General features: G+C 31.6%; 1 protein-coding gene across 6 annotated transcripts in view; it reads left to right on the plus strand.

Annotated features, from left to right (window-relative positions):
• LOC123261849 (voltage-dependent L-type calcium channel subunit beta-2) overlaps positions 1-9040 on the plus strand; it is a 30748-nt gene extending 21708 nt beyond the window's left edge. For 3 of the 6 annotated variants that reach the window (XM_044723703.1, XM_044723704.1, XM_044723707.1), the window contains 3 exons: positions 5896-6434; positions 6942-6992; positions 8667-9040. In XM_044723703.1, coding sequence (XP_044579638.1) covers positions 5896-6434; positions 6942-6992; positions 8667-8908 — 832 coding nt within the window. In that variant the 3' untranslated portion in view covers positions 8909-9040. The remainder of the gene's footprint in view (positions 1-5895; positions 6435-6941; positions 6993-8666) is intronic. The other 3 variants (XM_044723705.1, XM_044723708.1, XM_044723706.1) reach the window with 2 other exon arrangements.
• Positions 9041-11301: the final 2261 nt, after the last annotated feature.

Here is an 11301-nt window from a genome sequence, read left to right on the forward strand (position 1 = left end):
TTCCCCAACTATTCTCAAATAGTCTGCCTGCTGCATATTTCTCTTTTCCATATTAATTTTATGATACCTCTATCGTCCTGGGATCCCGACTACGTTGACCACCATGTGCCTACCTAGGCCTAAGCCTACCGCAATAAAACAATTTCGTTAAAACTTATTTTACAAAATATTAAAGTAATAGTACATTTCTTAAAATTACTAAAAATAGAAATATCCTAAAGAATATTCTCATCACTTTGACAGAAAATACTTCGCTGTACTTTATTCTCCGACACGGCCATTCTGACAATCACACGTCCTCGGGTGCATCTAAAATATTCAGTTACATTGGTATTAATTTTTGGTCTCAATTGACTTCTCTTATAGTAAAACATTTTACAATAGGTAACATCCATAGAAAGATTCAGAAGTCCTCCCCAATAACAGAAATCTACTAATTATTTATTATACAAGAAAGTTATCGCATAGTATGCAAGAGATAGAAAAAGCCATCAATCGTTATTCCTTATCGTTTAATAATTAAATACTTCATTGAGCACCACCAATAGACATTCGCACTATCTCTAGGCTACCCTGTATGCCACATACAGTACCAAACACATTCTGTAGTTGCCACAACTACCTGCCCGCCACATCATCAGCTGCCCATCGCGCCCTGATCAAACTAACATTAGCCACTAATTTAGTTTGCAGTTGCGACTACACACTGATGCATGTGCGAAAATACAAAATAACTCAGGCCTCGACCTGCAGCCATCAGTGCTCCGTGTCATTGGTGGTCTCTACTTCAACTGTAGTCCCTGTTTCAGAACTATCACCAGCAGTCTTTTCGGCACAACTTTCATTGTCCGAGCAGACATCCAACTCAATAGGAACATAATTCTCAGGCATTTCCCTCAACTTATCATGACTATACTTAAAACTTCTATTATTATTCAATGATTTTAGTTTGTACCTATCATTATCAAGTAATTCTGTTACTACAAATGGACCTCTGAATTTTCTATCAAGCTTCGTCTGATTACGTTCTTCATTTTCAATCAAAACATGATCTCCTATCTTAAATCTATTGACTTTAGCTTTATTTTTATTGAATCTAATTTTCTCATACGTTGCATTCTCTTCTATACTATCAATCGCTCGTTGTCTTACATTAGAGATATTAATTTCTTCTTCGTTGTCATCTATTAACAATCCATAAGGTCTTGCCTTTTTACCAATTAATAATTCTAGCGCACTAGACTTAGTAATACGATTCACGGTTGAATTTAAAGCTAACTGAACTTCACCGATGGTCTCTTGCCATGGGCGATTATTAGACTCAACAGCAGTGAACATATTTTTCAACGTACTCATTACTCGTTCTACCTGACCATTTGCCCTACTGGTACCTGTAGCTATTAAATGTAAAATAATATTCAAGGATTTACAAAAGTTTTTAAAGTCTTTCCCCGTAAAACATCTACCTTGATCGGCAATCACTCGAGCGGGGACCCCAAATACAAATATTGCAGCCTTTAAGGCTTTAATAACACTATTACAGTCAATTTTGCGAGTATGATATAGATAAACGTATTTGGTAAAGCCGTCTACAATAACAATAACATATTCTTTGGTATTATTCTTACCACTCAATTTACCTGTAATATCTATATGCACAGTATGCCAAGGTATGCGGGTCTTAGGAATGGGATGTAATTCAGCTTGAATTTTACCTGAGTGAGTTTTAGAGAGCTTACAAGTAATACAATTTTCAACAAATTTACGTACATACTTGGACATACCCTCAAACCAGTAATACTCATAGACCTTATCAAGTGTTTTATCCCAACCTAAGTGCATCACAGACTCATGTACGTGGTTAATAACGGACCACCGAAAAGCTCTAGGTACAATCGGCAAACAGAAGGTTTCACCTTTTCTTTGTACTTTTCGATAAAGCGTACCGGCTTTAATTTCGTAAGATTTTGAAAGGTCTTCCGATAGCTCACCATTTTGTAATTTGGTGACTATTTCCGAAATTTCGAATCACGCCGTTGTTCGGCAAGGAGCCAATCAACTGATATTTCCGCGAGTTTTACACGTTTCTCTTCAATTTTATTAACTTGTTTTGACAAATCAGGCAGAGGATTTCGAGAGAAGAAATCCGCATGAGCCATGCGTTTGCCTTCTCTATAAACTATATCGAATTGAAAAGCCTGTAAATAAGCCCACCATCTATGTACTCTATCGTTAAGGTCAATCTTATTTTGGGAGGACTTTAAAGAGTTGCAATCCGTCACAACAGTAAACTGCCGTCCATGCAAGTAATGCCGAAAGTGTTTTATTGATTTGACAACAGCCATAGTTTCCAATTCGTAAGAATGATACCTGGACTCGGCTGGGCTTGTTCTTTTACTAAAATATTCAATAACTTTATCTTTACCGTCTACTTTATGCATGAGTATTGCTCCGTACCCATCGGAACTAGCATCGGTATGCAATTCTATGGGATAATCCGGGTCAAAAATTATTAAGACGGGTTCATTGGTTAAAATATGAATTACTTCTTGTCGAGCATTTTCATGTGCCTCAGTTCACTCAATATATTTTTTACCTGAGGTGAGTGCATATAATGGTTTCATAATTTGTGAAAATTTAGGGACAAATCGTCGAAAGTAAGACGCAAGGCCAATAAACTGTCTAAGCTGAGTAACAGTCCGAGGAGCGGGTAACATTGTTAAAGAATTTATTTTACGAGGGTTTGGACGAACTTCTCCGTCTTTAATTTCATACCCAAGATATAAAACAGATGTTTTAAGAAAAGAACATTTTGAAAAATTAAATGAGAATCCCGCATCTATGAGAATTTTTAATACCATTCGAAGTCTTTCAAACGCTTCCTCTATTGTATCCGCAATTACTAATACATCGTCTAGGTAAACTACAACGAAAGTGTACGCGAGCTCACCTAATGCTTTTAAAATTGCTCTTTGAAAAACAGAAGGAGCATTTTAAGCCCAAATGGCATTGTTAAAAATTCAAATTGGCCATCAGGAGTGACAAATGCCGTACGTTCTATAGATTCTGGATGTATGGGAATCTGATGGAAACCGCTGGCCATATCTAAACTGATATAAAATTTAGCTTTTCTAAGTCTCGGTATTTGATCTAAAATAAGTGGCAAAGGAAATTTATCTGCTATTGTGTTTTTATTTAATTCACGATAATCAACGCATAAGCGGTCTGATCCATCTTTTTTTTTAACTAGTAAAATAGGGCTAGCAAACGGTGAATTACTAGGGCGAATAACATTCGCTTCAAGCAATTCATTAATTCTTTTTCTAACTATTTGTCTCTCTTCCACACTAAGTCTATATGGTCTTCTTTGTACCGTAATGCTCGGATCAATTAAACGTATTTCAAGTTCACCACTGTTAACGTGAGTACGAGGAAAGCCCGTGATAAAAGAGCTTTCATATTCTTTTAATATTGAAACTAATCTTATTTTATCGTTTTTATCAACATCAGTATCTACGCTATCAAAATTTATAATTTCAACTTTACTACATTCATTTATAACTTTAGATTTACAGATATTAAAACTGTGTTGGGAAATATTTACTTCAAAACCCAAGCTTAAAATTTCTCGACCTATCGAAATATTCTCGCTTAAATATTCATCCAAGACAACGTGAAAAAGAATCTCTAATGTAAACGAATCCATAACTACAGTAGATAAAATTTGCATATTACAATTTACTACAACATTTCCGATACCCTTTAAAATTATTAATTCATTGGCTCTTCTTCCCGAAAACTTAAGAGCAATCGATTCTTTTATTAGTGAGCATTCCGCTCCCGAATCAAAACAATATGGAAACGACTCACCAAGATGGTTCAGAATACCCGTAGGAGCTGCTACTGTGCACAGATTTACACGACGTTCGACGCCACCGTTGTCCTTGTTGTTTCCTGGGCCACTACGACCGCTGCCTGAAGCCGTACAGTTTGGCGCAATATGACCAGCTGCTCCGCACTTGAAACACGTCACAGGACGCGATGACGAGGATGATCCTTGGCTGCCACGATAGTTACTGCTTTGCTCTACGTGTTTCTTCTTAAGTTTAGGACACTCAAACTTCTTGTGACCTATTTCCCCACAAAAATGGCACTTTGCTGATACCACTGGCTTGAAACGCTTCGAATCCGATATAGATGAGTCTGAAGCTGATGCTGGTCTTTTTCGGGTGTAGGAAAAGCCTCGCATTTCACTCAAAAATTCGGCTTCTGTTTTGATGTCGGTAGTTAATGCTACGCGCTCCACCCGATTGTCGATGTGAGTCAATCGTGCAAGCACAACTGCATTAATAATTTCGTCGACCGTTAGAGACCTCCAGCGGGCCTTCAGCGATGATCGAAGTCGAATGCCGAATGCGCCGACACTTTCATCCTTGGTTGGTAACTCTTGGTGGATTTTCAGCACGACCGCTGTCGCAGTTTCTTGTCCACCAAAACGTGACACAAAAAGTTCTTTTAACTGTGGCCACTGTATACCCGGAATTGCTGCTTGAGATAGCCACTGAGCCGCTGAGCCTTCCAAGGCTTTACTAAGCGCAGATATCAACCCACTCCCTTGAAGAGGGTTTTCTGACAGGCACAATTCCGTAGCTGAACACCATGCAACAGGATCCGATCCCGCACTCTCTGGATTAAACCGCGGTAAAATAACGTTGTTCCTTGTCGAAGACGGGTTTGGTAAAAAATTCTTCATAAACTCGAAAAATGTACTCCACTGATCAGGTGCTGGACCAGATGGAGACGATCCCACTTCTGATGTCGGAGAGGCAGGATCTTTTGTTGGAGGTTCAGCATTTTGTGATTTACCCATTTTTATTATTACAATTAATTAATATTCCCAATTACAATAAGATCAATTATCAAGAATGAGTAGGTAAACTCGTACAAGATTAATTTAACTTAGAATGCTAACAAAATTATAAATATCTTGCGATAGACCGAGACTTAGGAAATAACGAATTCGCGATCACCAGGACGTCCGTTCAATCTCAATTCCAAATCAAGACTGTCTTTTCCCCAACTATTCTCAAATAGTCTGCCTGCTGCATATTTCTCTTTTCCATATTAATTTTATGATACCTCTATCGTCCTGGGATCCCGACTACGTTGACCACCATGTGCCTACCTAGGCCTAAGCCTACCGCAATAAAACAATTTCGTTAAAACTTATTTTACAAAATATTAAAGTAATAGTACATTTCTTAAAATTACTAAAAATAGAAATATCCTAAAGAATATTCTCATCACTTTGACAGAAAATACTTCGCTGTACTTTATTCTCCGACATATATATATATATATATATATATATATATATATATATATATATATATATATATATATATAATTTAAAGATATAAGCTCATCTCGATGTTACACTCATCAAGAGCTTTCATTTGAGTACCCACATGCATTTTTATATATTTTTCATGTATTCATATATAAAATATATGAAAAATTGATGTGGGTACTCAAATGAAAGGTCTCGATGAGTGTAATGTCGGGGTGAACTTATTTCTTTAAAAATGTCAATAGTTCTCAAGATACAAGGTCATTTCTTAATTATGTATCTAGAGATAGAGCATTTTCGAATGCAGTCTGAATACTTATCATAATAAATTGACTATCAGTGAGAATGAAATGAAACTTTGAAATTTGAGGCACAAATTCAAGTCAAGACCTTTGCAATGACACTAAATTTCTTTAAAAAAGCCGATTTTATCATATGACTATCCTGGACACAAAATTTTTCTTATTCTCTTTATAATATAGATTTATTTAAATAAAAAAATAAAATAAAATAAAAAGAAGAACCAATCAATAAAACAATTTCAGGATAATAATAACGAGGGTAATGGCGGACATATCGTTAGCGAAGAAATCCTTGCTGAACAATCCAACGAAGCGTGCAATAATGGAGCGGTCGACGAGTCGCAGCAGCTGCTTAGCCGAGGTCCAGGCAGAGATCGAGAGAATATTCGAGCTGGCTCGCACTCTGCAGCTCGTGGTCCTGGACTGCGACACGATAAATCACCCCTCGCAGCTCGCCAAGACCAGTCTGGCCCCGACTATCGTTTACTTGAAAATATCATCACCAAAAGTACTACAGAGACTGATTAAATCCCGCGGCAAGTCCCAGACAAGACACCTCAACGTTCAGATGGTCGCCGCGGAAAAGCTGGCCCAGTGTCCTCCGGAGATGTTCGACGTGATATTGGACGAGAACCAGCTCGACGAAGCTTGCGAGCACGTCGCCGAGTACCTCGAGGCCTACTGGAGAGCCACGCATCCTCCGGTGGTCACTCCGGTACCGAGAGCCATGACAGCCGCTTCTGATGCTCCTGTAGACGTTCTTGCACCTCGTGTGCCTTCAGGTATTTTTTTACTAATTTATTTTATTCCATTTATTATTCAACTTTAATTTTTTTTGTACAGGATAATTTTATTTAAGTGCCGACAATTTCTATTATTTTCTTTCTTATTTTTTAGAGATTCGTCAAACGATTTTCGTTCTGTCTTTAAATAAATTGACACTCGTGTGTTGGATTTATATATATATATATATATATATATATATATATATATATATTTATATATATATATATATTTTTTTTTTTTTTTTCAAAAAGCGAAATAAATTGTTAAATAATTTTTTTTTTAATAAAATGCCACTGGATAAAATTTTAAAGTAAATAAAGTCATTAAATATCAAATTGCAATAAATAAAATAAAGTTAAAGGTCAAATTGGTAGTATTGAATAAATAAAATTCGCTTTTTGATTGGTGAATAAAATAAAATAAAAAAAGGTAAAAAAAATGGCAATAACTATCAGCATATAAATATTTATTTATAATTATTTTTTTTCTATAAAAAATATTAGGCGGCCGTCATGATTCATACTACGCTCACGATTCCAGAGGTAACAGAAACAGTTACGTTTGTATTCACAATAATTATTACTACTATAATTACTATACCAGCATAATATATAATATAATATATTTAGTCTAAGTACGTAATGTAAATGCAAATTACCTGAATGTACGCTGAACTTACATTATCTAAATATTCTTCTTTCGCCTGTCTGAATAACCTCTACTTCTTCTTCACTTCTTATCTATTCTTGTTATCTCTCAGCCAAACCTCTTAACTTAAATTATAATATTTATTGATCGATCGATCGAAAGTCGTTGGTACTGAATCTCACGCCTCTCTTTATTAATTAATCAATCAATCTTAATATAATAATAATAATAATTATATTATTTTATTCCTCAATATTTAATAGAGTACCCACTTCGGTACTTAGCCTTCACTCTCTATTTATTTTCAGCATCTATGTATGGGTCTGCACACTTATATCTGTCCCAGTGATAAGTTCTTTATTTTTAAATCGCGTTAGTCATTTTTTTTATTTTATTTTTTTATTTTAATATTTACTCTATATACTACTTTACTCTTTTCTTTTTTTCTCTTTCTCTCTCTCTGCTACTTTTAATTATTCAAAAATTTCTATTTATCGCTACGCTATTTTTTAATTTATTTTATTAACAAAATTATTAAAAATAATTTATAATTACCATTTTTTTAAAATAAATTAAGGAGAGAGTTTTTAATTATAAATTTATTTTTTATTTATATATATAAATATAGGTATGAAAGAGAATAATTGATAAAGTCGGCTTGGAAATAAATAAAAAAAAATACTAATTTATTTAATATTTTATTTAAAAAAAAAAAAAGTAATAGATCCGGTGGCTGCTACAGGAATCGTCCGGAAAGCAACAAGATTGAGTATTAGGAAGTGATTATAAATACAAAATATCAAGAAAAATATGTATATATTTATTTTTATATTGACGATTCGCACCCAGAGAGTGAGAGAGAGCGAGAGCGAGAAAGAATTATTTTTTCCCAAGATTATAGTGGACCAATTTTAAATCAAGAGTATTATGTATCCAACCCATCCATTATTATTAAGAATAAGAAGATTTAAAAGAAATGATAGATAAAAATATTTTAGTATAAAATATTTGTACATGCGCGTTAGTAAGTACCGCTAATTTATTAGCATGAAAAGGGTGCGAATGCGTCTTAAACTTTATCATAAAAGTTAATAATAAACAATGTCAGCGCACATCTTTAACCGATTTTATCAATTTACTCTTCATTTATTTTTCTGCAAGGGCATTTGTAGAATAGAAATAATAATAATAATAATAATAATAATAATAATAATAATAATAATAATAATAATAATAATAATAATAAATATAAATATAAATATATTAACAGATAGTTTATTTTATTAGTAATTTATCGACAATATAAAATGGACAATTATTATTATTTTTGATAAGTACTTCCACCTCATACGGAATTTTATTATTTTTTTATGCATGCAATTTTTTTTTTAAATAAAAAAAAAAATTATTACACTAAAAATAATAAATGTCGCATGGTTTTATTTCTTCATCAGCGTGATTTGCATTAAAAAATGAAACCGACTGACCCAAAGTGTGTTAAAAACAAAAAACCCAATTTTTGTTAAAAAAATTTGTATTAATTTTAATTTTAATTTTCTAATAAAAAAATTTTTTTTTAGGACAAAGTACGTACGGAGGAGCACATGGAAGTACAAGGAGGTCGAGGCTGGAGCGAGGAACTCGGGAGCGAAACCACGAACGTGAGCTCGAACGTGAACGTGAACGCGAACGTGAGCGCGAGCGAGAACGAGAACGCGAGCACAATTATGGGACCGAAGAAGAGTCTTACCTGGGAGGCGTCGACTACGGAAGCGTCTCCCGACGTCGTCAGCAGGATTCAAGAGCCCTCAACGCCATTTAGGAGCTGGAGCCCCGGGGCTTGTCGCTGCAGCGATGTCCCAAACTTAAAACTACCGCCCTATAGGAAATTTAACAAACAAATAAACTAATTAATTATATAAATAAATAATTTATTTATTTATTAAATAAATAATTTATTTATTTATTTAATAAATAAATAATAAATGTTATATCCTATATTGAATTGTTTATTGAAGAAAGGTGACAAGATTGCCTACGAATTGTTGGGCCTTTAAAGGCTCTATTTAACAGACAGGGACACTCCTTTATACTATTATTAAATTTTAAATGTTTAATAATGATAAATAATTTATAATATTTAATATATAAATAATATTTTTCCTCTCTAGTCCATTGACTAATTATTTATTATTTTTTTTATTGTATTGTAATTAATTAGGAATATTAAAATAACAGGTGTTATTTTTTTTTAATAATTTATTAATTAATTTTTTAACTAATTAAAATTTTATCTGAAGATGATATTAATAACTATTAAAAATAATTAATAAATTATAAATGCCTGTTAATTTAATATTTTTCATTAATGTTAACGATATAAATATATATATTTAATAATATATATATTTTTTAAAAATAATTATTATAATTATATTATAATTAATTTTTCTTCGCGCTGAAGACCGACCAATCCAATAAAAATTTTATTTAATTAGATTATTATTTAATGGTATGTTTTTATTACTGTAGATAGTTTTATTTATAAAAAAAAAGTCGACTCAAATGATCGTACTTGAAATTTTTTGTTGTAAAAATAATTAATGCTTTTGGTTGTCTAATTGTTTTGAAGTGACTACGGAAGCCTCTGGGGCAAAAAAAAATTGTGGCGAAAAATTTTAATTAAGCAAAAATACTATTATTAATAAGTAAATAAATTATTCGAATAAATGTACTGTCGGTGGCGATTGATAATAAGATAAAACGCTATAAAAAGAAACAAAAGTTTAAAAAAAAAGTCGTACGTTTTACAGATAATTTATAAAAAAAAAATAATATTTACAAATAAACAATGAAGAATGTTGGTGTACGGATTTGGGTCGATTGTGTTTAAAACGCAGGTACATTGTTGAAAATTTTTAAATAAACGATACTAGTAAGATTTAACTAAGTAAATAAATAAAAATTATAATAAATTGTACTGATGGCGAGAGACAATTGTAGCCAAAGTGTTTTTTAATTTTTATTTAAATAATTTATCTTTTATCTTGGTAGTTATAGGTATAATTAGATAGGGGATTTTTTTGTTGCCAAATTTATATTGCTTTAATTTTTATTTCAAAAAGTCGATAGGCTGAATAATTAAATTTAAATCGGCTGTTATATTGTAAAAGATTTAACTAAACAAATTGTGTAAAAATGTGATTGTAAAAAAGGCGACGTGACATTTTAATTGCATGTTTAGTTGCGTAATTAATTAATTAATTAATTAAAAAAAATAAATAAATTTATTGATCGAAAAGAGACACTGTGTAGATCACCGTAGGAAAAATTTATACTTAAAAATAATATTTTCCAATTTTCATTATGAATAAAAAATAACGCACACGCTATTCGTGTAAATAGATCAAATTAAAGAGATATTATTATTATTATTATTATTATTATTATTAAAAATAAATGGAATATAAAGATCAAGTAATGAAATTTGTTGCAATTTTAGCATCAAAGTTATAATCGCTGTTGTAAATAATGTAATTGAAGATAAAGTAACTAATCAAGTATTTAACGATTAAAAAAACTATTTAAACAAAAGCATTGAGACTTAAAATGTTTTAAATTCTGGTTTTTGTCCCTATTAAATGAAATTTAAATATTAATTAAAAATGAAAAGGAAATTAAATATTTATTAAATAAATACTTGGTCGCAGATCAAATATATCATTAAAAAAACATAAATGAAACAAAAAAAAAATAAATGAATAACGTAAGTGATTGCACTTAAAATTTTTCTATTCACTCATTTGCAAACTAGTTTGATACTAAAAAAATTAATTAATAATTAAGCTAATGAGTAATGAATTTTTACACTCGATTTCAGAGTTAATTATTGAATTTATTATAATGAAGATGAAAATTTAAAAAAAGAAACAACTAAATATTTAATAAATTTATTTAATTGTCAACATTAGTTTTATTTATTTGTCGTTATGTCAATGCTGTGATGTCTTTGAAACTTGTAAGAAGAAATAACGAATGAAAGATAACAATGTTGCAAAAAGTATTTCTCAAATCTTCCTAAAAAAAATTACCAGGCATTTTAATAGGATTAATTCCTGTTGAAAATCATTTCCCAACAACAAAAAAATTAATAAATAAATTAAAAAAAAAAAAAATTATTTTTTAATTATTTCCTCAGAACTTTCATTTATTTAG

Source organism: Cotesia glomerata, linkage group LG3 (assembly GCF_020080835.1).
Source record: "Cotesia glomerata isolate CgM1 linkage group LG3, MPM_Cglom_v2.3, whole genome shotgun sequence".
NCBI classification, from domain to species: Eukaryota; Metazoa; Arthropoda; class Insecta; order Hymenoptera; family Braconidae; genus Cotesia; species Cotesia glomerata.